Below are 12,066 nucleotides of genomic sequence, written 5' to 3'. Positions count from 1 at the left end.
ACACACACACACACCACACACACACACACACACACACACACACACCTGCTGTATGGAGTAGAGCTTGATGCCCGTGCTGCGGTCCCAGATGCAGATGAGGTCGTCAAGGCCGCTGCTGATCACGCACGATGTGGTGCACACCAGCGAGGTCACGTCGCCGCGGTGACCGTACACGTGGCTCACCCGGCTGCCCGTCAGCACATCCCACAGACAGATTGCTCCGTCCTGCCCCCCACTGGCCAGAACCATGGTCTGCAACACGACAATGACAATGACTGATACTTCACATATTCATTAAGTACAAACAGAAAAAAGTGGACTGCTCTGGGGAGGGACTACCTGGAGTTGTTCATTAGAAATCCACATTTTCCGTTGCAAAATGTTTTGCTACGATGTGCCCTCCTAGTAAGGGGGGCTTACACTCAAATGGATTAGTGTAAAAAATATCAGAATTGGGCTGCCTGTACCTTAGTGACTCATGCACACCCAGCAAGACTGGTACACAAGGTTCGGAAAAGGTGGCATTTTAGGAGCAAGGTGAGCCCATTGCTACATTGCATAACTATGCTTCTGGGGGAAATTATTCAAGGGAGCAGGTTTTGGGTTGGAATGCAGTTAGACATGAGTTTAGCCATTGGAACACAGCTTTGGGTTACAAGGCTGTACCATCGGATGGGGGGGGGGGGGGGGAGATACAGACCGTACCATTGACTAACCTGGTCTATGTAGATGGCAGTGATTCCCCCAGAGTGGCCCTGGAGCGTGAAGAGACAGCATGAGTCCTCCAGACGATATACCTGACACACACAGAAGGGTTTCAGTGTGTGTGAGTGAGTGTACATTTTATTCTGTTTTAGGTTGGTGAATGATATACACAAGAGTGCACATGTGTGTGTGTTTCTGTGTGCATTTGTGTCCTCACTCACCCTGACCGTGTGATCCTGGCTGCCAGTGACCACTCTGCCGGCAGCGGCTCGCAGCACCGTGATGGGTTTCTGGTGGGCACACTGCACCGAGCGCGTCAGCTGGCATGAGATCACATCCTCACTGCTGTAGCAGGGCGAGGGCAGTATGTTACTACGCCCGGGAGGACCTGACACACACACACACACACACACACACACACACACACACACACACACACACACACACACACACACACACACACACACACACACACACACACACACACACACACACACACACACACACACACACACACACACACACACACACACACACACACACACGTCTACAGTTAAAACGCTCCAAAAGTAACCATAGCCGGAGACACCTTACTTGATAATTAGTTAACTACACAGTTGATAGCTACCGTAGTACTGCCCGGTCAATAACGTCTCCAAGAATGACCAGGTGACTCCAGTTGTTGACATTTTACTGATCGACTTTCCAAGCATATTAGACATACACTGAGTGTACAAGACATTATGAACACCTTCCTAATATTGAGTTGCACCCGCTGTTGCCCTCAGAACAGCCTCAACTCGTCGGGGCATGGACTCTACAAGGTGTCGAAAGTGTTCCACAGGGATGCTGGCCCATGTTGACTAATGCTTCACACAGTTGTGTCATGTTGGCTGGATGTCCTTTGGGTGGTGGACCATTCTTGATACACACAGGAAACTGTTAAGCGTGAAAAACCCAGCAGCATTGCAGTTCTTGACACACTCAAACCGGTGCACCTGGCACCTACTACCATACCCCGTTCAAATGCACTTTTGCAATATTTTGTCTTGCCCATTCACCCTCTGAATGGCACACATACACAATCCATGTCTCAATTGTCTCAAGGCTTAAAACCCCTTCTTTAACCTGTCTCCTCCCCTTCATCTGCACTGATTGAAGTGGATTTAACAAGTGACATCAATAAGGGACCATAGCTTTCACCTGGTCAGTCTATGTCAAGGAAAAAGCAGGTTCCTAATGTTTTGTGCACTCGGTGTATATTGACATCATTGGGTCGTTTGACAGTGTGTGTGAAGCTCACCTCTGTACTGCAGTAAGCCCAGGGGCTTGTTGATGTCGACAGTGAAGAAGTCTAGAGAGCCGTCGAGTCTGGCCGCCACGATCCTGTTGTTGAGGAAGGCCAGGGCTGTGATCCCCGAGACGCCGTCTTCATTACTGCAGCGTAACGAGCCCTCCACTGCGTCCCACAGCTAACCACATAACACATTAGTACACTTGCCCTGGCCTTTTCTCACTTTCCCTTTGCCAATTTCTCCTACTCTGACTCTCTCTCCTCTTGCAAATATTGTTTCCTGCTTTCTCATTATGACTAACTCCTCTCTTTCCCCTTCTCATCTCATCCACTCCCTCTGCACCCATCCCGTTCTTTCTTTCTGTTCTACAAGGGAGCATCATAAAGTGTCTAGTGACGGGGTAGGGGCTGGGGGGGGGTCGATTTGGGATTGGGTCTCACCTCCAGTTTGCCGCTGCTCCTCCCAGCAGCAATGAGGTTCCCCCGAAGCTCCATGGCCCACACGGCGCTTTCCCAGTCCGGGGTTCCCTGGCCCTGTGGAACAGGGGGCTGGATGTACCCCAGGCTGCGTCTCCTCTGGGGAGGGGGTCCCGATGGGGGGGAGGGGGAGGGGTAGGAGGCAGTGAGGCCCGGCGAGGGAGGCTCGTGCTCTAGGTAGGCTCTTTCCACCAGCCCCCCGAAGTCAAAGCCATCCCTGGGCGGGGTGAGGAGGAGGTGGGAGGGGGGCTGGGAGTCGAAGTTGGTGTCGATGAGGGGGGTGAGGTCGGGTTGGTCCTCAAAGAGAGCCGGGCGTGGGGTGGTCCGCCGCCTGAGGGGGTAGCCCTCATCCTCATCGAAAACCCCGCCCCCTGGTTCTGTCCCGCCTCCCAGATTCTCAGGTTCGGCCACACCCACGGTGTCCCAGCCATCCCGTTGTTCCCAGCAGCCACTGCTACTACTCCGCCGCAACCTGACAGAGAGACAGTTTAGTGTTCAGGGAAGGAGGCTGGATATGCATATAGGAGAACTGGAGGGAAGACTATGTTGGAAGAAATAAAGGACATGGGAATGGGAAGAAGGGTGAACACAGACAAGAAGTTAATATTCTACATTTATTATTAAAATAATACAAGTTGTACTCCGAAGAGGGGATGGTGCCAGGCCAAAAAATATAAACATTATGCATGAATACAAGCATTAACTGTCCATAGGTGTGTGTATGTAATCCTGTATTGGCCAAGGTGACCTTGTGTACATGGCACGAGTGCGTGTCTTACCCATGCTTAGGAATGACAGTGAGGCAGTCTCCAGTCTGAGCGTCCCACACACGGATCTGTCCTGCCAGACAACAACTGGCCAACAGCATGCCATCACTCGCCAGACACTCTATATCCTGGGGGTGGGGGGGTGAACGAAAGAAAGAGAAACAGAGAGAGGAAGGAAGAGAGAGAGGAGGGATTACTTGTAAATATTCATGCAAATGAACAATGGTATGTGTGTGTGTGTGTGTGCCCAGTCTCTCACCATGCTGTGTCCACGCAGCAGCAGGGGGGAGATCTCGCTGATGGGTGGCGAGTAGCCGTAGTCATCGCAGGGCAGGTCACCGCGGCGACGGCGTCCATGGGCCACTCCGTTCTGGCCGTAGTTGCGGGGACAGAGGACCCGGTAGAGACAGAAGAGCAGCAGCACCAGCAGAACCCCTGCCGCCAGGCCCAGAGCTGCTACCCTAGAGAGAGAGAGGGGGTTAATAACCTGTTTGCTGCCTTCTCCATACATGCCAATAAAGCTGGTTTGGATTGCATTGAGAGAGAGCGAGTTAGAGAGAGAGTACCAATGACGGGGAGACCAAGTAATCTCATGGCCCGCACAGAGCATCTTACAACGGAAAGACTTGAACCTTGAGAGAGGTGTGAACTACGCAATGGCATACCGACGTAAATCCTCAGCTCGTCAGAATGACATTCCATAACATGACCGACTGTTTATTGTCCCCCCATGAGGAAAGCCTGGAAAGCAGAGCCGTATGTAATGGGTCCAGTGTGTCCCTCTAGTGGAGACGGTTGCAAAGGCAGAAGCCTAAAAAGCACCTGTCGTGTAGAATGAGTCACTGCCATGCCGCACGGGTGTGACCAGCTCGACGTGCAATACCAGTCCTGAAACCACGGCAGAGTCTGATTGGTCCAGCACACGTCCTCTCTCACACATGCTCATGCATGGAGTCAGCGTGTACATACTGACTTTATTGTCCCCTTAGAGAAAGGTTATACCCATGTGGTGTGCACAAACTGGCTGCACATAGCACATGTTCAAGCCAACCACACCACTTCAGTGGAAGTATGCAAATGTGCGCCGTTAAGAGCCAGGAACAAAATGGTTGTTTTTCCTCACCTTATGTTTGCACTTCCATTCACACTACAACAGAAAGCAGCCTTTCCATTTGAGGCTTGAAATGATGTTAGAAAATGATCATACTAATTCCATCACCGCTACAGGCCTAACATAATAAAATAGTGTGTAACATTGATTGGCAACCAGTTTATTTGTTTATGATTATTATAAAACAGGCTGAGGGAGATTTTCTGACGGTTGTCTCTGACGGTTGCCTCTACGAAGTCTGTCTGTTAATTGTCGGAGTAGAGGTCCTTGTCCATTTCAGGTAAAATAACAACTCAATGTTTATATCCCAGGACAAATTAACTAGCAACAGCAAGCTAGCTAAATAGGACAAATTAGCTAGCATGTGAAAGCTAGCTAGCTAAATTGCCATGCATGATTAATGCTTTTTGACCTGTCTCCAAATTAATGTAATTGGTTCAGAATTTGCTTTGATATTTTAACCTGCGTGTTGTGATCGCGTTTGGTGTGGGGGGACAAAATAAATGTATGCACGATGGCGCACGCGCGCAGCCGGTTTGGGTTCCGTGTTACAATAAGTCTGAATTTGTCCTGCAAGGTGACGTAAACTGGGACATGCTTAAACCACCTGACCAATTCCAAAAGCAATGGGACTCTGTAAATCTTTCTCAGATTATCACCAATCCCACAAGGGATGACTCCAAACACCCAAAAAAGGCTACTCTCCAAATAAACCTGATGGTGTCAGTCTGGTGTTTTCTGTAATGACCTTAGTGATCACTGTTTTACAGCCTGTGTTCGTAATGGCTGCTCAGTGAAACGACCTGTCCTGATTTGTCATAGACGCTAAAAAACTTTAATGAGCAAGCCTTCCTTTAATGAGCAAGCCTTGGTTTCTCAAATGATTGCCTCGCCTGGTACACCAACTACTGCTCTGATAGAGTTCAGTGTGTCAAATTGGAGGGTCTGCTGTCCGGATCTTTGGCAGTCTCTATGGGGGTGCCACAGGGTTCAATTCTTGGACCGACTCTCTTCTCTGTATACATCAATGAGGTCGCTCTTGCTGCTGGTGAGTCTCTGATCCACCTCTACGCAGACGACACCAATCTGTATACTTCTGGCCCTTCTTTGGACACTGTGTTAACAACCCTCCAGGCAAGCTTCAATGCCATACAACTCTCCTTCCGTGGCCTCCAATTGCTCTTAAATACAAGTAAAACTAAATGCATGCTCTTCAACCGATCGCTACCTGCACCTGCCCGCCTGTCCAACATTACTACTCTGGACGGCTCTGACTTAGAATACGTGGACAACTACAAATACTTAGGTGTCTGGTTAGACTGTAAACTCTCCTTCCAGACCCATATCAAACATCTCCAATCCAAAGTTAAATCTAGAATTGGCTTCCTATTTTGCAACAAAGCATCCTTCACTCATGCTGCCAAACATACCCTTGTAAAACTGACCATCCTACCAATCCTCGACTTTGGCGATGTCATTTACAAAATAGCCTCCTATACCCTACTCAACAAATTGGATGCAGTCTATCACAATGCAATCCGTTTTGTCACCAAAGCCCCATATACTACCCACCATTGCGACCTGTACGCTCTCGTTGGCTGGCCCTCGCTTCATACTCGTCGCCAAACCCACTGGCTCCATGTCATCTACAAGACCCTGCTAGGTAAACTCCCCCCTTATCTCAGTTCGCTGGTCACCATAGCATCTCCCACCTGTAGCACACGCTCCAGCAGGTATATCTCTCTAGTCAACCCAAAACCAATTCTTTCTTTGGCCGCCTCTCCTTCCAGTTCTCTGCTGCCAATGACTGGAACGAACTACAAAAATCTCTGAAACTGGAAACACTTATCTCCCTCACTAGCTTTAAGCACCAACTGTCAGAGCAGCTCACAGATTACTGCACCTGTACATAGCCCACCTATAATTTAGCCCAAACAACTACCTCTTTCCCTACTGTATTTAAATTATTTATTTATTTTGCTCCTTTGCACCCCATTATTTTTATTTCTACTTTGCACATTCTTCCATTGCAAATCTACCATTCCAGTGTTTTACTTGCTATATTGTATTTACTTTGCCACCATGGCCTTTTTTTGCCTTTACCTCCCTTATCTCATCTCATTTGCTCACATCGTATATAGACTTGTTTATACTGTATTATTGACTGTATGTTTGTTTTACTCCATGTGTAACTCTGTGTCGTTGTATGTGTCGAACTGCTTTGCTTTATCTTGGCCAGGTCGCAATTGTAAATGAGAACTTGTTCTCAACTTGCCTACCTGGTTAAATAAAGGTGAAATAAAAAAATCTAATAAAAAAATGAATTGGTCTTTGTAAAATGGTATAGAATCAGACTGATCCCCTCTGTTGGAACTTATTATTTTTATTTCATTTTCAGTGGTATTGTTAATAACCTTTTTGGGATAAGGGGCAGCATTTTCACTTTTGGATGAATAGCGTGCCCAGAGTGAACTGCCTCCTACTCTGTCCCAGATGCTAATATATGCATATTATTGTTAGTATTGGATAGAAAACACTCTGAAGTTTCTAAAACTGTTTGAATGATGTCTGTGAGTATAACAAAACTCATATGGCAGGTGAAAATCTGAGAAAGATCCAACCAGGAAGTGGGAAATCTGAGGTTTGTAGGGTGATATTAGTTATGTTTCACTTCCCAAGGCTTCCACTAGATGTCAACAGTATTTAAAACCTGTTTTGACGATTCTACTCTAAAGGAGGGGCTCATAAGGGCTCTTTGATTGAGAGGTCTGGCAGAGTGCCACAGCCTCGGTCTGGCAGAGTGCCACAGCCTCGGTCTGGCACGCTCACGTGAAAGGTAGCTAAGTTTCACTTCATTTGTACAGACAAAGGAATTGTCTGGTTGGAACATTAATGAAGTTTTATGTTAAAAACATCCTAAAGACTGGTTCCATACTTAGTTTGGCATGTTTCTACGGGCTGTAACGGAACTTTTTAAACTTTTTGTTAAAATATTAATATAAAATATAATATTTGGACATAACTGCCCTTTCCCACCTGGACAAAAGGAACATCTACGTGAGAATGCTATTCATTGATTACAGCTCACTGGACATTATCGAACAAATCAAAACATTTATGGTGCAACTGGGATTCCTGGGAGTGCATTCTGATGAAGATCATCAAAGGTAAGTGAATATTTAAAATGCTATTTCTGAGTAATGTTGACTACCCAATATGGCGGCTATCTTTTTGGCTGCTTTGTAGTCTAAAGGCTGTACTCAGATTATTGCATGGTTTGCTTTCTCCGTACAGATTTTTTAAAAATCTGACACAGCGGTTGCATTAAGGAGAAGTTTATCTAATGTTCCATGTATAATAGTTGTATCTTTATCAATGTTTATTATGAGTATTTCTGTAAATTGATGTGGCTCTCTGCAATATCACCGCATGTTTTAGAACTACTGAACGTAACGCGCCAATGTAAACAGATTTTTTTTTATAAATATGAACTTTATCAAACAAACCATACATGTATTGTGTAACATGAAGTCCTATGAATGTCATCTGATGAAGATCATCAAAGGCTAGTGATTAATTTTATCTCTATTTCTGCTTTTTGTGACTCCTATCTTTGGCTGGAAAAAATGGCTGTGTTTTTCTGTGGCTTGGTGGTGACCTAACATAATCGTTTGTGGTGCTTCGCTGTAAATCTTTTTTGAAATCAGACACTGTGGCTGGATTAACGAGAATTTTATCTTTAAAATGGTGTAAAATACTTGTATGCTTGAGGAATTTTAATTATGACATTTTTGTTGTTTTGAATTTGGCACCCTGCACTTTCACTGGCTGTTGCGGGGCGGAACCCCAGTCCTAGACAGGTTAAGGATGCTGCCCCTATCATCGCAAAGCCTATCTCCAACCTCTTTAACCAGTCTCTCCTTTCTGGGGAGGTTCCCACTGCTTGGAAGGCAGCCACAGTTCATCCTTTATTTAAAGGGGAGATCAAGCTGATCCTAACTGTTATAGGCCTATTTCTATTTTCCCCTGTTAAAAAAAAACTTGTCAATAATCAACTGACTGGCTTTCTTGATAGCTATAGTATTATCTCTAGTATGCAATCTGGTTCCCGCTCAGGTTATGGATGTGTCACTGCAACCTTAAAGGTTCTCAATGTTGTCACCATTGCCCTTGATTCTAAGAAATAGTGTGCTGCTATTTTTATTGACTTGGCCAAAGCTTTTGATACGGTAGACCATTCCATTCTTGTGGGCCAGCTAAGGAGTATTGGTGTCTCTGAGGGGTCTTTGGCCTGGTTTGCTAACTACCTCTCTCAAAGAGTGCAGTGTATAAAGTCAGAACATCTGCTGTCTCAGCCACTGCCTGTCACCAAGGGAGTGCCCCAAGGCTCAATCCTAGGCCCACGCTCTTCTCAATTTACATCAACAACATAACTCAGGCAGTTGGAAGCTCTCTCATCCATTTACATGCAGATGATACAGTCTTATACTCAGCTGGCCCCTCCCTCGATTTTGTGTTAAATGCTCTACAATAAAGCTTTCTTAGTGTCTAACAAGCTTTCTCTACCCACAGGGGTTGTCTGAATTTGTTCTTAATTAACTGACTTGCCTAGTTAAATAAAGGTTAAATCAAATAAAAGCAAGAGTTTCAAAGGATTCTGTCCTTGATTGGACAACCATAGAGATACGATAGATTCTACTTTATTCTGGGAGAACCATCCAGGCCCCTCCACCTTGACTTGACCCAAAGATTCTAATAGATAAATCTCCATCTGTGCCTGGCCTGTGTTCCAGAGATGAACTTCACCACTGTGGCCTTTATCTCAGATATGAACCGTGAACACTGATCTGGGTTTCACAGATGACCATGACCTGATGAATATGATTCAAACCTTCCACTTCAAATGAAAAACCTCCCTGGCGTTACACATCACAGTGGACACAGTTCCAATGTTGGATCCATTTTAATATGCTATTGGTCAAGGACGTAGTATACTGCAGGAAAAACACTGGTGGTCTTAAGCAACACAGCACCCCCTCTGCCCAATTCTGTTTGTTCTAATAGAAACATTAACGTTGGCAGTACTGCCTGTTGCTTTGAGGAACCTTTGCACCCTAATACCAACAAAATAGAACTAGGGAAAACACAGTTGAGAGACTGTTTCACTCGGTCCCAAAACCACACCAAACATCATCCACTCCACCATGACATCGTCAACCCACGGACATCTTACGAGTAACCTGACAGCCAATCAGATGAGACGGTAGACAGGAACAAAGTCTGTGAGTCAGTGAGGGGGTTCATTTTGCATGGCCCTGTGCCCTGGGTGGGTGGGGGCACCGATGCAAAACGAACCTCGCCCAATATCCAGTCCAATTCAACTATAGTGATAAGAGAAAAAACGATTTTCTCTTTCTTCCTACCGTTTTTGAGATAACCATTGACACAGTGACGGACTGTTTGGCTGTGTTTCGTTTACAAGGTTAGAAAGAGGAAGAAAAGAGAGGTGTGGGACTAGCGTTGCAAATCCTGGTTGGACAGTTCCGGATTTCCTGCTTACTCCTTCCTGATTCCGAGATTCTTCCAACCAGGATTTGGGGAAAACCAAATCAAATCAAATCAATCATTGAATTTATTGAAAGTTTCCGGAATTTTGCAACCCTACGCGGGACAAATGCAAACATATTCTGTATGAGATGTGGGTTTGGACTGTGTGGATTATCACTGAATCTCTTGGCCTTGACACCATAATCGTTCACTATAACATTGATCTTTCCCCTGCACAAGAGCATTAGCATGGACTTTGAAGTGGTGTGCACTGTGCATGGGTGTGTGCGTGTGTGTGTGTGTGTGTGTGTGTGAAACACATGAAGTGCATGGATTGTAGTAGGGGGAATGTTAGTCAATCTGTAGTTTGAAGGCGTTGGAAATGGAGGTTGGTGTGTGTGAGAGTGTGTCGGTACTGACTTGTAGAGCGTGAGGTCTGCGGGTAGGTCGTTAGTTTTGAGGCTGGGCGGCGGGGGGTGGCGTGTGTCCTGGGGGTGACGCGTCTCGATGGCCTCCCGGGGGCTCAGGTGAAGCGTGACGGGAATGACAGGCAGGATGCTGATGTATCTGTGGGACAGAAAGGTAACAAAATGACATTTCCTACATTAATCAATGAATTCGACCTTTCTTCCCTTCCATAACCCAAAAGCATGGTAAGTAGGGTCAACAGTGGCACAAACACTATGCACATACGCGTGCACTCACACCCAATAAACACACACAGTAACTCATTCCAACTCCCCTGACCTACCTCTTGGCCAGAGTAATATTATAGTAGCTGAAGAGCGAGGGCCAGTGTCTGAAAGACAGCCTCCTCCAGCCCTCCTCATCCTCCGCCCCCCAGCTGATCTGGGGCACCAGGGGTGGGGCCTGGGCCTGGTGGGGTACTCCTTCCCTGGGGGCCCCGTGGTGACCCTGGGACTGGTTCTCTGGAAGTGGGGTGGGTTCAGCGGGGGCAGGTAGGACACTGAGGGTGCTGGCGGGGTCCCCTCCTGGTCCAGGGAAGACCGAGGCTCCTCCCAGGTGGGGGGGCAGACCCCTGGCCCCGCCCTCCCCCAGGGGGCTCTGTTCAGACACCTGGGCTGCCAGGTAGGTACGGAGGCCAGCGGGGTCCGTGTAGGCCAGGATGCCAATCCAGATCACTGTACCCACCTACAATAATACAGGGATAGAGGGACATGTCAATGCATACAGAGAACTACTTCAAGGAAGTACTGTAAACGTTCACACAGTCATACAGAGACAGACAAATACTGACAGGCGAGACAGAAGGTAACACACGCAGACACGACGGCCCAACAGGCAGACTCTCTGTGAAAAGGCCTTGAGACAGTCACCCTCAAGGCTTTTTCACACTGCATGTTCTTAGCCCAGTGCTAACTCACCCTCCTTTCACAGAAGCATTTGTTAACACTGGACTATGTGAAACTGGGGTCGGAGGATTACGGTAACTTTCCCCAAATTCCCAGAAAATCCAGTTGGGAAGATTCCCGGAATCAGATGGGAATAAGCAGGAAAAAAATCAGGAATCTTCCAAACCTAATTTCTGAAAAGCCTGTGCATTTAGCAAAATAATCGTGCAACCCTAACTTAAACTGTCTTTTCAGGAAGTGCCTCTAGCCAGTCTCACCATGATGAAGCGCTGGGCCAGACGTGTGCGGGCCAGGAAGTAGACCACACGGAGCCTCTTGGGCAGACGCAGGTTCCTGAAGGCGGGCGTCTGCAGGGTGATGGTGTAGGGCGAGGGCCGTGGGGGAGGAGGCGCCTCCCGAGGGCGCAGGGGGCCCGGTTTGGGAGGGGGCATCCCCGCCTCGGCCGGTAGACGGCGGTTCAGATCGGCCAACTGTGTGTGTGAGAGGACAGTTTTAGGCTGCGCGGGTATGTGGGAGAGTGTAACATGTATGAGAGTACATGTGTATGGTACATGTGTATGGATTAGTGTTAGAGTATGCATGCATCTATGACTGTAACAGAGGAACAAGGTGGATAAGAGGAACAAAGGTGGATAAAGAGAGACTGTCAATAGTTTACTGAGCTCTATAGACTGAGGAAATGACTCATGGATCAAGAGACCTCGCCATCACATGGCAAATGTGTGTGTGTGTGTGTGTGTGTGTGTGTGTGTGTGTGTGTGTGTGTGTGTGTCTATGACCTCACCTCCATGC

The 12,066-nt window shown here is 47.1% G+C and overlaps 1 protein-coding gene across 1 annotated transcript in view; it reads right to left on the bottom strand.

The window, feature by feature from the left end:
* LOC139364915 (sterol regulatory element-binding protein cleavage-activating protein-like) overlaps positions 1-12,066 on the bottom strand; it is a 39,372-nt gene that overhangs the window by 2,960 nt on the left and 24,346 nt on the right. Inside the window, exons 11-20 of the mRNA XM_071102143.1 lie at positions 11,532-11,744; positions 10,653-11,053; positions 10,322-10,468; positions 3,503-3,704; positions 3,256-3,371; positions 2,441-2,948; positions 2,009-2,177; positions 927-1,093; positions 717-797; positions 46-252 (exon numbers count right to left, since the gene is read on the bottom strand). Of these exons, the coding sequence (XP_070958244.1) occupies positions 46-252; positions 717-797; positions 927-1,093; positions 2,009-2,177; positions 2,441-2,948; positions 3,256-3,371; positions 3,503-3,704; positions 10,322-10,468; positions 10,653-11,053; positions 11,532-11,744 (2,211 nt within the window). The remainder of the gene's footprint in view (positions 1-45; positions 253-716; positions 798-926; positions 1,094-2,008; positions 2,178-2,440; positions 2,949-3,255; positions 3,372-3,502; positions 3,705-10,321; positions 10,469-10,652; positions 11,054-11,531; positions 11,745-12,066) is intronic.

Source organism: Oncorhynchus clarkii, chromosome 2 (assembly GCF_045791955.1).
Source record: "Oncorhynchus clarkii lewisi isolate Uvic-CL-2024 chromosome 2, UVic_Ocla_1.0, whole genome shotgun sequence".
Lineage (NCBI taxonomy): Eukaryota > Metazoa > Chordata > Actinopteri > Salmoniformes > Salmonidae > Oncorhynchus > Oncorhynchus clarkii.
The sequence above is the reverse complement of the archived record's forward strand: the minus strand, read 5'-3'. Positions and strand labels throughout refer to the sequence as shown.